General features: G+C 38.6%; 1 protein-coding gene across 6 annotated transcripts in view; it reads left to right on the plus strand.

Annotated features, from left to right (window-relative positions):
- The window catches only part of LOC103059816 (T-lymphocyte activation antigen CD80-like), a 57081-nt gene that overhangs the window by 7173 nt on the left and 32452 nt on the right, over positions 1 to 17456 (plus strand). For 5 of the 6 annotated variants that reach the window (XM_088144549.1, XM_088144551.1, XM_088144550.1 and 2 more), the window contains exon 4: positions 16235 to 16338. In XM_088144549.1, the coding sequence (XP_088000675.1) occupies positions 16248 to 16338 (91 nt within the window). In that variant the 5' untranslated portion in view covers positions 16235 to 16247. Of the gene's footprint in view, positions 1 to 13658; positions 13804 to 16234; positions 16339 to 17456 lie in introns of those variants that run through there. The other variant, XM_007427947.4, reaches the window with a different exon arrangement.

The following is a 17456-nucleotide window of genomic DNA, read 5'->3' on the forward strand; positions in this document are numbered from 1 at the left end:
GGACTTTCAACTCCCTCCAAAGGTTTTCCATGGGGTTGAGATCTGGAGACTGGCTAGGCCACTCCAGGACCTTGAAATGCTTCTTACGAAGCCACTCCTTCGTTGCCCGGGCGGTGTGTTTGGGATCATTGTCATGCTGAAAGACCCAGCCATGTTTCATCTTCAATGCCCTTGCTGATGGAAGGAGGTGTTCACTCCAAATCTCACGATACATGGCCCCATTCATTCTTTCCTTTACATGGATCAGTCATCCTGGTCCCTTTGCAGAAAAACAGCCCCAAAGCATGATGTTTCCACCCCCATGCTTCACAGTAGGTATGGTGTTCTTTGGATGCAACTCAGCATTCTCTCTCCTCCAAACACAGCAAGTTGAGTTTAGACCAAAACATTCTACTTTGGTTTCATCTGACCATATGACATTCTCCTAATCCTCTTCTGGATCATCCAAATGCTCTCTAGCAAACTTCGGACAGGCCTGGACATGTATTGGCTTAAGGAGAGGGACACATCTGGCACTGCAGGATTTGAGTCCCTGGCGGCGTAGTGTGTTACTGATGGTAGCCTTTGTTACTTTGGTCCCAGCTCTCTGCAGGTCATTCACTAGGTCCCCCCATGTGGTTCTGGGATTTTTTGCTCACCATTCTTGTTATCATTTTGACCCCACGGGATGAGATCTTACATAGAGCCCCAGATCAAGGGAGATTATCAGTGGTCTTGTATGTCTTCCATTTTCTAATTATTGCTCCCACAGTTGATTTCTTCACACCAAGCTGCTTGCCTATTGCAGATTCAGTCTTCCCAGCCTGGTGCAGGTCTACAATTTTGTTTCTGGTGTCCTTCAACAGCTCTTTTGTCTTGGCCATAGTGGAGTTTGGAGTGCGACTGTTTGAGATTGTGGACAGGTGTCTTTTATACTGATAACAAGGTCAAACAGGTGCCATTACTACAGGTAACGAGTGGAGGACAGAGGAGCCTCTTAAAGAAGTAGTTACAGGTCTGTGAGAGTCAGACATCTTGCTTGTTTGTAGGTGACCAAATACTTATTTTCCACCATGATTTGCAAATAAATTCTTTAGAAATCAGACGATGTGATTTTCTGGATTTTTTTTCTCATTTTGTCTCTCATAGTTGAGGTATACCTATGATGAAAATTACAGGCCTCTCTCATCTTTTTAAGTGGGAGAACTTGCACAATTGGTGGCTGACTAAATACTTTTTTGCCCCACTGTATGACATTGATAAAAATTGCAAAGTGCATTGAATTATAATATGAAAGAAGTTTAGATCTGAGCTTAATACTAAATGCTTAACACAAGTAGTCCTTGCTTACAAACCACTTGTTTAGTGACTGTTAGAATGCTTATCTCTATTTATTTCATCCTTTATTACTTTCTATTTTGGGGAGTATGTTTTAGAATGCACATAGTATATTAGTAGGGTAGCTGTTGTGGTGGTCCATCAGATCAACCTTGATTCCTTATGACTGTAGGAACAAGTCCATACAGTTTTCTTGGCAACATTTTCAGAGTGGCCTGCCAGTACCTTCTTTCTAGGGCTGAGAAAGAGTAACTGGCCTACAGTCACCCAGCCAGACTAGAACTCATGGTCTCCTGGCTTTTAGTCACTTTACCAATTTGCACTGTTAACCACTATACCAAATTGTTTCTTATCTATGCATGTACTTGCCTACTATTTTTGTCTCTGGCAATTATTTTCTCTGTGTAGGCTCAGCGTTGTGCTTTATGTTATTGAAACTCTTTTGAATTTTTTTTTAAAATGGAGTTTTCTCTAAGTAGGAGCAGGCCAGCATTGTCTTATGGTCTGCCCAGAGCCTTATATTTTTTCTGTGGAAGGTTATTTTGAGATATATTGTCGAAGGCTTTCATGGCTGGAATATGATGGCTGGTGTGGGTCTTCCGGGCTGTGTAGCTGTGTTCTGGAAGTTTTGTTTCCTAACATTTTGCCAGCATCTGTGACTGGCATCTTCAGAGGGCAGGAGCAGTTCTCTCTGTGCCCAGGATGATGTGACCCTGTTGTGGGAATTTATAGAGATCAGCAAGGGTGCCTGAAGGGTATGTGTGTATTTTGGGGGGGGGTTGGGTTAATAATTGGCTGCTTGTTTTGGTGTCAGAATATGTGTGTATCTTCCTGAGGGTTAGGCAGGGTTTTTTCTATTGAGTTGTTAATGAGTGGCTGCTGAGGGTGATTAGCATGTTCATTTGCTAATCACCCTCAGCAGCCACTCGTTAACAACCCTGCCTAACCCCCAGGAAAGATACATACGTATTCTGACACCAAAACAAGCAGCCAATCATTAACCCAACCCCTCCCACACACACACTCCCCCCTTCAGGCACCCTTGCTGATCTCTATAAATTCCCACAACAGGGTCACATCATCCTGGGCACAGAGAGAACTGCTTCTGTGTGTGCTACTGCCCTCTGAAGATGCCGGTCACAGATGCTGGCAAAACGTTAGGAAACAAAACTTCCAGAACATGGCTACACAGCCCGGAAGACCCACACCAGCCATTATTTTGAGATGCTTTCTGTCGCTTGAACAGTTACTCATTTTTAATTCTTCTACCATTTAATATAATGATATAAAGTTAAAAAGGGATTTTTGCATTCTTTTCCTTTTTATTAAAATTATCCTTACATTTTATTTAGTTCTTCTGAGATTGGTCTCTCTCCCAAAGGGGAAGGGGAAAGGAGGCTGATTTCCCTAGCTACATGCATCAATGCTACAGGGTTAGGAGGGCTTCTGGGGAGGTCCTATGGTGGGTTAGACATCCCTGTGAACATCTCCACAAGTGGGGATAGCACCACAGTGAAATTGGCAACCAGACAGCAGGTTCTGGTTGATGAAAGTCTCTTCAGAGGAGGAGAGATTGGAGGATTGCCCACTTGCACTCTGGATAGCTGCTCCTCACTAGGAGATGACAGGAATTGAGTTTCTTGTGGTTGATTGTGAGTTGAGTGGCTTGGGAGCCATGGGGACATCAACATGCCCAAAACTGCTGTGTAGCCTTTATGGACATATGACCCACAAAAACCTCACTTTCATAAACACCTTTGGATCCAATCAGTTTACAACTTAAGAGAGATATTCCGAATGGCAGGAAGGAACAAAGATATTTGGTTAGTTGCCTTCTTTTTGGAATTAAGGAAAAAAAAAACATCTTAAAGGATTTTAATTTAAAAGCAAAAAGCTTAAGATTGTTTAAAACTTTCTTGAATCACAGATAGAGGGCACAGTAATTTTAGAAAACAGAAGAATATTTTTCTTTTCTGATGAAAGTGCCTTTGAAAGTAGTAAAATTAATCAGACAAACAGATTGGACCTTTGTGGGAATTCTGATTGCTTATTATTAAGGAAAGTAGGTAATTGATGGATTTTACAAAACAAGAAGATAAGGGGAATATGAATGGAAAGATTCAGCATTATCCACTACGGAAGAATGGTTGGTGAAATTGATAGAACTTGCTGAGATGGACAAACTGACTTCTTTGATTAGAGAAAGGACAATATCTACATTTATTGGTGACTGGAAATTCCTTATGAACTTTTTGCGTAAAAATGGAAAAAGTGAACTTGTGATTGATGGTTTTGATGATTAGACAGGATAAATTATAGAAAGAAGAGAGTCATGATATAAGTTTAGAGAGGTTAAAATATAATTGTACTCATAACTGCAGTTAAGAATATCGGAATCCACTTTTTTATAACTTGGTATTTTTCCTTATTTCTTCCTCTTTTTTTGTTTCTCTTTTCTACTTTTTTTCTTATTGCAGCTTTAGCTTTTTCTTTTATTTATCTCTTTTTTGTTTTCTCTGTTCTATTTTAGTTTGTATTTCTTATTATTGTTAAGACTTTAAATAAAAATTATATATGAAAAAAAAATGCTACAGGGTCATGAGGAGACACTATAGAATTTTTTTCCTCATTTTTTTCCCTTTAAATTTGCCAGAAAAGCAAGACAGGCTATGGGAGCCCTCTCTCTCTCAGATGCAGGAGGATGTCAGATGAGTTATTCTCTGGAAGACTGGTGTTGGTAGCAGGAACTACCAAGCCATTATACTCAGACAGAAGGCACAGCTGGGAATAGAGACCCAAAAGGCTTCTGGGAACAATACTTGAAACTCTGACCTTTTGCCCAATGGGCTCAGCCCTGTGGCTGCTGCTCCAGTTTTAAGTTGTTCTTTCAGTATCTTGCCCACGGTGCAGTTTTTGTCTCAATACATCATGCTTTTATTTTCTTTGCAATTTATGTCAATGCTCAGTCTGGCTTTTTTCCATGAGTAATTTCCACATTGTAATTTCTCCCTTTCCGATCATCGCCCCAAACCCCTTGGCCAGAAGGTGCAGCTTTCTGCAGAACATGACCCTGCTTTGCTGTTTCCTCTGGTAATATTCTATGGTAGGGGGAAAATGGTCAGCAGTATAACTTATGAGCCAACTACTTCTTCATTTTTGGATACTTGTTCTATATTCTGTATTTTTGAGAATTGAGAAGTACTGGTACATAACATAAGAGGAACAGATACAGGTAGGGCATTCTCAAAAATTACCAAAAAAAAAAGTGAGTGAGTGAGAGAGACATGTTCAAGCCACAGTGAACCACTGCTAAATTTCAGAGAAAGAGATTTAAATATTTTTCTGAATCAAGCTCCGCTATATGCAAAATACATCACTTGAAGTTGCATCTTTGGTATAATGTTTAACAACACATGAATGAGATTTAACCTTTCATGCCCCGTTGCAGCCAATGAAAATCTTCCCCTTGAAGCAGCTATTAGGCCCAGTACAGGGCTTGCACTGGCCCAAGAAGTCCGTAGGAGAAGTTGGTTTGGATTACATCAGGCCCATCTCGTCTGTCATTCTGTTGTTAAGTAGTTCTGGGAAACCCACAAGCAAAATATGAGCACGAGGCCTTTCATCTCATATGGAGACATTTACTATCCCTAATACTAATATATGACCATTGTGATTAATAACTAACAGTAGCCTTATTCTCAGTAAATTTGTCTGATCCTTTGTCCAACTTGCTGCTAATTACTGCACCTTGTGGTAGTAAATTAACCAAGGCACCACATGAACTAATATCTCTTTTTGCATGTCTTAATTTTTCTACCATCCAACCTCTAAACTTAAAGAGGAGGACAAGAACTCATTCTAGACCATTTTCCTGCACTGTGTATCAGTTTGTGTACTTACATCATAATCACTTTAGTCACTTTTCTTTCCCTAAGCTAAAAACCCTAAACTTTGCAAGCTTTCTTCACAGGAGTGTTGCTCCAGACTTTTTGGTTGCTCTTTTTTGCATTTTTTCCCCTAGCTCTGCAAGATCCTTGTGAAGTGCAGTCATCAGAATAGTACATAGTATTCCAATTGTGGTTAGCAATAGAGTTGGTGTTGGTATGTGGGGGCCACCCCTAGGCTTCTTCTCTGTGAGGTGCCTCAGGGCTCCAGTCTCTCTCCTTTCCTATTTAACATCTACTTGAGGCCTCTGAAATGGGTCATTCAACAGCATGGGGTGCAGTATTATCAGTATGCTGACGATATTCAATTATATATCTCTACCCCATGCCAGACAGGTGATGCTGTTTGGGTGCTTACCCAGTGCCTGGAGGCTCTAAGGGTCTGGATGAAGAGGAACCAGCTTACACTCAACCCTGGAAGGATGGAGTGGCTTTGTGGCTTTGCCCCTCCCCCCCAAGGGTCCAGTGAATTGTCAACCTTGACTTTCAGTGAGGCAGCACTCCCCCAGACGGAGGTGGAGAGCAATTTAAGGGTCTTCCTGGACTCACAGCTCCTGCTCAAGGAGCAGGTGGCAACTATAGTTAGGGGGGTCTTTGCCAAGGTTCAGCTTGTGCACTAATTGTGCACTTTCGTCGACCAGGCATCCTTGCTCACCATTACTCACATCTTAGTTACCTCTTGGTTGGATTCTGCAATGCTGTACTTGGGGTTGCTTGGGGTTGGGGTTGCCCTTGAAGACCACTTGGAAATTACAACTGCTCCAGCATGCAGTGACATTTTTGCCTGTGTTACACCACTGCTGTGTGAGTTACAATGGCTTCAGTTGCTTTCCAGGTACAGTTCAAGGTGATGCTTATCACCATTAAAGCCCTAAATGTCATGGGGCCAGATGATCTGCAGGACTGCCTCTCCTTGAGTGCAACTGTCCCTCCTATCGGGGTTGGCACGCTCCAGTTCCCTTCCCTTAAATGTTGCCATCAGATGGGAACTTGGAAATGCACCTTTTCCATGGCTGTCTGACCTTTTGGAACAGTGCCCCCGTGAGATTTGGAGGGCCCCCATCCTATGAGCCTTCCAGAGGGCTGTGAAAACCTGGCTTTTCATCAGGTATTGGGCTAGATAGAAGTGAGTCCAGCAAATGTAGAGTTGATGGGATCTTGTGGTGCTGTGGTTGGAATATAGGTGTTGTGGGGTTCAATTGGTTATATTCTGTTTTTAATGAATTTCATTGTGAGCTGCCTAGTATTATCAGATAAAAGATATAAGTTTTCTGAATAAATAAATCAACCTAGGACCTGGGGGTTGGGAAGTTAGATGGCCCATTGACAGGTCTTTGTGAGTTGTTTTGTCTGGATTTTGTTTGAGTCAGTTTTTTGCCCTTTGTTAATATTGGTTTTGTATTAAAATATGTGTTGTTAGCTGCTCACATGGTCAGCCATATAAATTGATTAAACAGACCAAAAATAAATAAACATAATAACCAAGACCAAAGTACAATTCAACAAATACAGGAAAAGAAAAACACTGTCCAACAAACTATCCCAGCACATAGGTATCAACAACACTGATCACACAGGAAACAACCAACACACAACCACCTCCTTATTAGCTAAACAAATAATCTACCACCAACAAGACATAAATCATTTGGAAAACAATACCTACCCACAACATCATCTCATCCAAATGTTTGCAAAGTCCTGCCAACCAGTGAACTTCATTTCTCCAAACTTTCTGCACTAATGATTTGAAGTGATAGGGTAATGAAACGTGACCCAAAAACCGAACTCGGAGAACTCCGGCTGCGCTACATACCAATCCCTAAACTGCAGATATTCATTACTATCACACAAAAAATAATTCCCTATGATAAAGGGAATTTTCCGCAAAGCTTTTAACCACCTATCCCAGTTGCTTACGGACTTCCCAGAGCAGGAATAGACAACTTGTGAGCCAGAAATCAGCAGAAACCCTCCTCATGATTAATTTTGATATTCCTTTCTTATGCTTTAATACATGGTAGAAGGATTATTTTTTTCTTTAACTTAACTGTTCCAGAAAATGTTGCAGTCTGGACTAAGAGTTACTTGTTCTTTGTATCCTTATTCCCATTGAGAATCTACCTTTCCATCAATATGTAGTAGACCATGGGTGAGTAACCTGTTTTGGGTGAAGAACTAAATTAATGGTTGCAGAATATTTTGGCCTTTTGCACTTTCTCTCTCCACATATGCACACACATACACCCACACACCAGTAATGGTAAATTCTAATCCCTTTTCCCATCACCTGTCTAGATCAAGATAGTTGTTTCCTCCTGCTCTTAATGGCAATAACAATCTTCCTGCAGAGATTGTTGGTGGGGCGGCTTTACTTTCATCCCCACTCCTTTCCGATCAAGATCACTATTTACCTGCAGAACTTACTGGGGAAACTGGCATGGTTTTAATTTCCCCAGTGATCAGTGGGAGTAAAGTTAACACTCCCCTCCCCAGATCTTGATTTCTTACAGCTAATAGTAGTGGAAAAGAACAAACTTGATCCCAGCCATCTCTAAGGATAAAGTGGGCATCAAAAAAAGTGAATAGGATCTAAGTATAATATATAAAATGCCTGAAGGTTGTGTATGGCCTGTATGGTTGCTCATTAGTGGGCTAACCTTTTCTGGTGCATGAAGAACTGAGGGGAATTATTCTAATGCCATGGAGAGCCTGTTTCCTTTGTGGCCCTGACTATATCCTTCCTGCTGCTAGACAGACCTATGTAAAAAAAAAAACCTTCAAAAATGAATGATCATTATAGAAGTTGGGCAAGAATCACTGTGCCTGGTGGGTTGGATTTTATATGCTTTTTCACGTAGCACTTCTGTCACACGTACACACTTGAAGCCTGTAATGGCCACAATGCCCAGATTCTAATTTCAGCATTGGTGGCATCTCCAGTACAGTTCCACAAAATTAAGAAACTGCAGCAACTGTTAAACCCAGGTCTATATTATTGGATACAAAAGACATCCAAAAGTGACAAGCAGGACCCACCTGTCTTCAGAGCAGCGGAAGTGGCACAAAGTAGCAAGACTAAAACTCAAAGAGGTGAGGAACAAGGCGAGGTAGAATGGCTATCAGCAGGCATAAGAGAGAAAAAAGCCCTCATGTATCAATGTGTTGCTATCTTTACATGAAAGGAGGTGCTCTGCAGGTTGAATGAGATTAGATGACATTCGCTGCAACTTGTGGGAAGGGAAGACTAAAGGAGGAATTGACTCTTCTTTTGTTTCAAAGCCATCAGTTGGATAGACAAGAACAGCAGTGAAGCAAAGGAATAATCTTGTACCCACAAAGTTAAATATGTTGGCATCTCTTAGATTAAGAGTTGAGAGAAAAGGAACTGAGTAATTCCTCCTTCCCCAAATGCCAGATTGGACAGAGTCATTACTAGTCATAATTATGCGAGAAAATTACCTTCCAATCAAAACACTACATGACTTGTCGTCTTATATTGATTCTGGCCCGTTCTCCATGACACATTCCATCGATGTTTACTGCAGTTCTCATCATCCCTGGTAAGCACATCTTTGGCAGCTTGGTGGGGGAGAGAGGAGTGTAGAGTAACATATGTGAAGAGTGGAAAGTCAGTTTCTTATGCACCAGATAAAATTATTCTAAAGTAAACACCAGCTCTTATTTTCTTCTTTGACATTTAGTCTCCACCGTATTGGAGATCTACATAATAGATCAGTGAATAGATAATATATCAATTAATACTAAAAAGCAAATCCAAATAACTCTTAGTGTTATATTTCTAAATGGGTAGAGCATTCATTCAGTATGCAACTCATTTTGCACTGGGCAAAGTCCAACTTTGATCTTGTAAAGTATCTCTTCAGACTTACATTCTGTAAAGTGGAGTTTTTCAAACTCTATCTTGCAGAACCCTTAAGGTTCTGCGAGAACTTGATGGGGTTCCATGATAGACTATGGATGATGATGATTTTGATGATGATGGTGATATCACTTGAACATGGCCAGGGCATCCATAAGCAATTACATGCCAGTCATTGAACACTGATTTGTTTGATTAAAACATTAGCTGCCCAAGTAATTGTGAGATTCAAGTTTTAATTTTTGTACACTGGAAATGTTAATTTTGCATTTACAATAAACCGTTTACTTAAAATAAGTGTAAGTATCTGGGACAGTAATTGGGGCATTCATTTTGTGAAACCAATACCTTTAATGTATAAATTTGCACAAATGAATTATAACAAGCACAAGGTTTTTTTATTGCCATTTTTTTTCCTTATCACTAGAACTTTACCTCTTGATTAAAGATTCCAGGACACTTTTTTTTAACAAGTTCTGCAACCTGAAAAAGTTTGCAAACTCCTGTAGAGAGTAATGTTTTCATCATTCCTGCCACTGAATTTTCTTTTCCCAGCTGCCATTGCTGTGTTCCTGTTTTGCTTAATACCTAGCATGGAATTCTGGTGAAGTACAAAAGTTGTTTTTGCCCTTTTCAGCTTTTCCTAATTAATGCTCATACGGTGTTCCTTTTTGGATTGTTGCAGGTACTTTTTTTTTTTTTTTACCTGCAAAACATTTGCAGGTTTTATTCAAAAGTAAAAAGATCTTTGAAATGCAGGAAAGTCAGTCTTTCTGGAACTGAGAGTTCCACATGAGATAACTAGTGCTATTTCCAGCTGTCCTGGTCACTATAGGCAGTGAAGTCAATTGTCTACAGTAACTTAATTCCCAGATTTTTTTTTTTAAGATTTTTAAAAAGAAGTGTGTGTGTATGTGTGTGTGTCACTTACTGCTTACCAGCAAAAAGCAGGCCAGCTGCGGCCAGTCTGTTTTTGGCTTGTGATTGGCATTTAATGACAGACCACAAGCCAACTGGGCAGACTAGCCAGCCTGTTTTTTGCTGGTGAACGAGGAACAAGATGTGCTTTTGTGGCATTTGAGCATGGGCAGTGATGCCACTATGCAAGCTACACCTGCAGCAGGTTCCAACACAGGTATGCAAAGGGCTGGAGATAACTTGCTTTATTTTGCTGCAGTCTCTGGAGACTCATGGAGAAAATCTGTGTGGTCGCTAGGATTTGAAAACAACTTGATGGCACCTAATCAATCCATCTCTGGAGGCACATGTCAGAGCGTGCATGTTAATCCTTCGTATCTCCTTTTATATTTAGTTACTTGTCAGCCTTACATCCCTGATATTCCTCCAGAGGTGGTATGTGGAACAACCTCCTGTTACAAGAACCCTCCTGTGATGCAGATTAGGCTAAGAGATCATGACTGCACAAAGGGACCCAATGATTTCCTCTGGTCTGCATACAACCCCTTAATTGTTGTGCTGCATGGGAAAGGAGGGCTAAGCCTCACACTCCCTTATTGCTCCAAATATCCCCAGAGGTTAGAAAATCTTCAAATATATCATTTAATCTGGTCCGGATCTCCTCTAAACCTTTCCCTACTTTAGAGCTGCAGCTGAAAAGCAAATGAGGTTACAAAAGAGGATCCTTCCTGTGTAATTCTTGTAACAATAAAGAGAAGCATGGATTTTTATTTTATTTTAATTAATTAATTTATTTATTCAGGGCACTCAGTTTAATGACTCTGGGCAGAATTATTATGGAAAAGCACAGAAAGCCAGCAACCCCCCCTCCCCCCGCCATGATACGCATACAATAATATCTTATTTTCTATTCCAGTACATAACCATGCTTCCTTCCAGGATGTTGTATTCTCCTGCTTAATATTCTGCGACTCTGATAGTATTTTACTCTTCAGTGGTCATTTTGCAGAATTTGCTCTTTTTTTCTAAAAATGTTTTCTAGTTCTGCAAAATATTGGGCAAAGTATTCTTACTAGCCTGCTGAATCATACTTTTTTTTTTTTTGGTATATAATAAATTAATATGCCTTATGCCTGAATAACAAAAATACAAAAGGTGTAAAAGACTCCCCCTTCAAGATTCCAGGCATAATCATCTTTTTTCCCTTTCCTTTCCCCCAACCCCCAGCTGCCATCAATTAGCATTCCCTGCTCCTGAGCATGTTCAGAGTTTATTGGACATTTCCCAGCCCCTTTCTCTCAATCACTTAGGTTTTTCTTGAAAATATTTTTATCTTTCTGCAATCTTGAGGTTATCCTGATATATTGCTCTCTCATGCATAAATATATTGAAGCTATCAAGCCATCAACTAATTGATTGTGTTTATTTTTCAGATTTTTACTTAGCTTTCAGTGATATTACTGTTGCTGTATTTTCCTGCATCTGTTTCACTTCTGGGCTTTGGAATTGGGTTGGTTTTATCTTATTTTTGCATGTTTGCATAATTATTTCATTTTTTTCCTGTAAGGTTCTTTGAGTTTATCACTATTACTGTTGTTAATAGTGGTCTTAAGTGTGCCTAATGCTTGAGAATCTTCCTCTTTTTCTGTAGTAATGTTCTTATAAGGCATGCTTCCCCTTTCAGGCTAAAATATGTGTTAGCTTCTTGGAAAATACATTTACCCTGAAAATAATTAACCAGATTTTAATGTAGTTCTAATGGGCTTTATGAACACTGGTTTAAGGTCACAGTCTCATACATCCTCAGTACTTTACTGCACTGACCCTATCAAGCAGGGATCTTGAATAGTTATTTGTCCTCTCTTTTGTAAAATACTGAAAATATTATGGTCCATTTTATTCAGTAATCCCAGAACTCATAGTAAATCTGGAATTTCTAAAATTCCTCACCTTGACTGTAGTTAATATATATCCTACCTCCCTGTCAATCTATAAAAACCAATGCAGATAATCCAAAATGTAATGAATTTATATTTAAAGAAAGGAAATGAAAAAAGTTAAAACAAATAGTACCCAGTCCCTCAGTTTTTCAAAAAGAAAAGGAATTTCTAGGGACTATTCTGTGATTTATAGTTTACAGAAGAAAATATACTGGGGCACAATTTGCCCCCTTATGTTTTTAAAAGATAATTTTTCTGTTACAGAAGTAGAGCAACACAAAGAATCCTCAGATCACATAATAATGCTACCTGTTCACACCAAATCAGAACGTACTGTCTGCCACAAAGGCCTATGCATTACTGGAATTCCTTTCCTTTCCTTTTTTTTTAAAGAAAAAGGTTAATTCCAGAGTTGTGTCTAATCTAATCTATGACAAATATTTAAAAACAAGACTGGGAGAGGGGGTTTTGGATCCAAAAATATATAAGCACTCTTGTCTTGGTTATGGATTTTGAGATTCTAAGGGTTCCGACCCTCTTAGCCTTCCTTAAGGCTGTTAAGACCTGGCCTTTCCCCCAGGTATTAGGGCTAGGATGTTAGGGTTGCCCAGTATATCTGTCTCTGTTTTGTGAAATTATTATATAGTGTGTCAGTTTTTCTTTTTGGTACTGGATTATTATTAATGTTGGTCTTAGGGTTGTGAGAGATGGATGGATGGATGGATGGATCTCACAACCCTAAAAATAGTGTGTGTGTGTGTGTGTAAGTAAATTGATTGCTTATCATCCAGAATAGATGAGTAGCCATATAAATTTTCAATAAATAAATATTTTCAGTTATTATTCACTGAATCCTTGTTTTCTTCCAAATATAATATTTAAGGGGCAGCTTCAATGGTGCTAACAGTTTTAGATTTTGGGGCCTTCTTAGTAGAATACTCAGGAAGGGCTCTGAAACTTAGTAGGAATCATTTTAACTAAAACAGCCTTCCCCAATCTGACAATTTCCAGATAATCTTAAACTACAAATCTCAGAGTACCCAACCAGTATGATCATTCCTGTAAGTCTCAGAAGTTTGTACTTGTAACGTTTTTGGAGAAATCAGGTTGAAGAAGTCAGATCAAAAGTGTGGCTTTCCCTTCCCCATTATATAATGAAGACTGGAATCTAATGTTACTGTGCGTAAGTACAGCACTGGTCCTCTTGGAGTACATAATGTTGTTCTCATTCTACATAAAGCTGCATTTATATACATAGTGCTGACCAAATAAATACCCAGCAATTTTAACCCTTAAGAAGTCCATAAAATGCTTGAAATTAATGGTTAGTAGTATAGCTAATCCTTTCTGGCAAATTAACAAGGAAGTTCATGTTCATGTGACTTGATGACATAATACTGAAAAATAAATGGAAAACAGTACAATTTACAAAGCTGGCTATGTAACATGAGATACTTGGGATGTGGAAGTGCAACAAGGCTACATTTAGTACGTCAAGTCTACATTTACTAACTTATATTTGTAACTCAAAAACACTTCCTTAGGGATCATACTGCTGATTAGTGCAGTTGCTAGATTTATCAGCCTATCTCTCGTTCATGAAATGGAAAGTGTTGATGAAAGTTACAATTTTTCAGACATCGAAAAAGGGAAGTTGTGTGGGTGGTACATTTAGCTTTTCTTAATCTTTTGCTACGATCATTGTTTAAAGAATGAGTGACTTGGGGCTTTGTAAGTCAGCCAGCTGAAAGAAGAATGTTGATTTGCAGTTCAAGCAACTAGTCTCAGATTTCTGCGTATTGTAAGTTGACTATAAAGGATTTTCTTGCTTCCTTATCTTTGCTATATTTTGCTGTACTCTGAATAGATAATTCAAAACTGATCATTTATGGAGAACTAAGGTCCATATAATCTATTATTTTATAAAGATTTGGTCTTTTTTGTTTTTCAGAAAGCTAGTATAACAAGGATTAAGAGAATAAGGCTGTATGCCAGTCCAAGTGGAACACTGAAAGAGAGGTCTTGCATTTTAGTGATTAATTTCCCTTTCTTTTTTCAATTCCTAGCATTATTAGGTACATTTTAAAATACTATAGAGAAAGGTACCTACCAGTTTCTTTTTCCAACTGCTTCTTCAAGATAGGAATGCTTTAAATCCTTTAGCAGCATCTTCTAGTAGCAACTAGATAATATTAGCCTTGGATTTAATCGTCTTCCAAGGGCCCCTTCTAAATACATACATTATATTAGCTGTACAGCATCCAAATAACTTGAGAATAATATTTTTTCTTGAGAATAAGAATGATTTGTTATAAGATTATATATTTGGAAGAAAAAGAAAAAAACAACCAATATAATAAACAGCCATAAGCATGTATAGTTTCAGGCAAGCAACGCCTAATTATGAGCCACTTGCAGCCTCCCAGAGTCCATCTGGAGTCGAGTGGTCTTGAATCAAATGAATGAATGAATGAATCTATTGAGCCTTAGCACAAGCATGCTCTGGCAACATATTTTTCTGCCATGTCACTATGATGCTGACTTCATCTTGTCCAGAACCTTTGAGTGAGACAGGCGTAACTTGTTTACTGTACTCTGACACCATACAAGGACAGCCTCAAGCTGGGTCAAATCTGTTACATATTGTCATGGATTATCTTGAAAGATCATTAAGGATCTGAAATGACTTGAAAGATATGTAACAGAGGTGTTTAAGAATCAGAAATGGGACAGCAGATTCTGAGCCAATATAGATTTCTGCTGATTCAAGGATGGGTGGATTGCACTTTAGTTCAGCAATGTGGAAAGGTCATATGTGTTTAAGAATAAGAAAGGGTGCTGCAGTGGCCATTAGCAGATCACCCACATTCCTATGCTAACAAAGGCACTGATTCCCGAAATGGCTGCTGTTGCCTAGGTCACAAGTCATCCTTTACTCACCTGCTATCCACTTGGTCTGCAGAGTGGGGCTTGGACCTTATCTTTGAGCTCCAGCCACAGTTGCTTGTTTGCTCTCCTCTCCTAAATTTTTTAATCAATCCACCCTTATAATTAATTTCCAGTGGAAACAACAAGTATTTGGTTTTTCTTTTCTTCTTGATATATCTTTTTACTGTACATGTTTGGAAACAACTGAAGTGCCACTTCAATCTTAATCTTATTTATTTCATATTTTCCACATAAGATTTTCATTTTAGAACCTCTACCATCCCAATTTTACTGATGTCTGCTTTCTAACCTCTTAATAACTTTCCACAGCAGATCTGGCAATTGAAAATTGTTCCCAATCTTACCTGTTTCTTTATGGGTATTTGTAGAATCTTGAATTCAAAGTATATACAGCACTACATCATTAATACAATGTAATCTTCCATCAGTTCCTATTTAAATCCTTCCTGGAATTTCTGTAGTCTATCCTGTGATTTCCCATCTTCCATTGTCTCTAAATCCATTGGTACCTGTTTTTCTCCCCAATACTTTATATTTGTTCAAGTTTCCTGTCTTTCATATTACAGGTATCATTCTATTAATTTTCAGTTTGTTTTCAGACTAAGCTCGATAGTATTGGTTTTAAGGGCTGATTCTTATATTGTGTGTGTGTATTGGTGTAATGGTGTATTTGTGTGTGTTTGATATATGTATGATTGTGCATGTCTGTGTACATACACACACATACATAAATAAAACTTGTAACATATGGTTAGTAGATGTGCTTTTCATCTTTTTATCCACAATACAGTGATGAAATTGTGAATATGTAAACTTAGGATTCATTCTGGAAATTTGATTTAATACTTTTTTGTTATTTATATATCAATTAATTACATAATATCTTTCAAGCAGTAATTGTATATCCTTGAAGTCCATGTTTCACCAATGTTTTGTAATTAATTACAGATAACTAAACACAGATACTAATGTCTTCATATAGCACCTTACATTCCACAGAGGTGAATAAACATGGAGGGAGCTAAATTATTAGACTGCAACAATCAGTGTATTTGTAATCTTACCCAAATTAGCCTTGTCCATTCTGGTATGTGTATCAAATTGTATAATCCAAAATTCCCAACCAGGATGGCCAAACTTGAGAATTATAGGAAATGCAAGCTGACAAATCCAGATATCCCAGGGAGCATCAGACTAGGAAAGGGTGAGCTAAATAGTTTTCACTGTAAGGAACTTCTACTTTGCTTTTTGTAATTTCTTGCTCTTTTGTTGCTTCTGTTCAGGTAAACTGAAGAAATGATGCATGTACAGAAGACTGAGCCAATGTTGTCCAGCCTAAAGGGATTTTTCTGGCTTAGTCTCTTTGAGCTTCTGTATAGTAGTTCAGGTAAGTTAGCATGCATCTGTCAACACAGAAGAGCATCTCTTGATCTACCTTGCTTATTACCAGTTAGAGTGGCTATGTACTTTTAGAAATGGCCTCAGCTTTAGTCCATAGCAGTATCTCATTACCACTTAGCAGTGAATGTTCAAGAAACAGACACAGGAATCACTCCCAGAGTCAGAAAGTCCCTGTCTGAATCTCACCTTTGCCATGAACTAACATAATGTCAGTTATGAACTGACAACAGGCATTCGGCAAGCCAATCTCCCTCAGCTTCCACTTATAGTATAGAGATGGAATTTGGGGATTTGCTCCAAAATTCTTAAGCGATACTTCGTTTATGTAGAAAATGCAATGTTTCAAAAGTATCAGCCATAGTACAAGAGGTTTGTAAAAGAGCCCTATAATTGTGGTTTGTTTGTTTTTTATTGGTTGGTTTGTTTATATTAAATGTAGATATTAATATATATTACTCCCAAAATGAAAGTTTTTGGTCAAAAGATATTCTCAAATGATCACCTTTTCTTTGGAATGATTTTTTACTGTGAATAAAAAAGATGAAAGAAGCAGTGAGAAAATAAAGGAGGTTACAAATGGTAGATAATGTCTGGAAACCCCATCTCCACAAATGCCATCAATGAGGATCTTATTGGAGGGGGAGTTAAAATGCATAGGCTGTAAGATTGCATCATGCATTGGCAGGATTGGGATTATGTATTTTTGTCCAGTTTGAGAAGAGCTGTATGATTTTTCTTTTTAAACCATGAAAAGAATATTCAAGGCATGTACTACATTTCAGCTGAGTTTCTCACTTCCAAATTCCAGGGAACAATTGTGCTACTGAAAATCAGTGGTAGTGTGAGAGGGCATTCTAGGGACAGCGGAAAAAAAAAACCGGGGCTATAGGTTGCCCATCTTAGCTGAAGAAGAATTTGCAGTGATCCTGAAAGAAGTCTCACCTCACTAATATATTGGATGTTTTTGATATTATAAAACAGGGATAGGGAAGCTATGGTCCTTGACTCTACCTTTTGAGGTCCTTGGGCCCCCCTGCCATGAATGCTGAAATCTGAAGGTATAGTTTCCTACCATACTGAGATAGGAAGCAGAGGAAAACTGAA

Source organism: Python bivittatus, unplaced genomic scaffold (genome assembly GCF_059951505.1).
Source record: "Python bivittatus isolate LINGU-HERP-01145 unplaced genomic scaffold, Pbiv_v1 ctg000350_np1212, whole genome shotgun sequence".
Lineage (NCBI taxonomy): Eukaryota > Metazoa > Chordata > Lepidosauria > Squamata > Pythonidae > Python > Python bivittatus.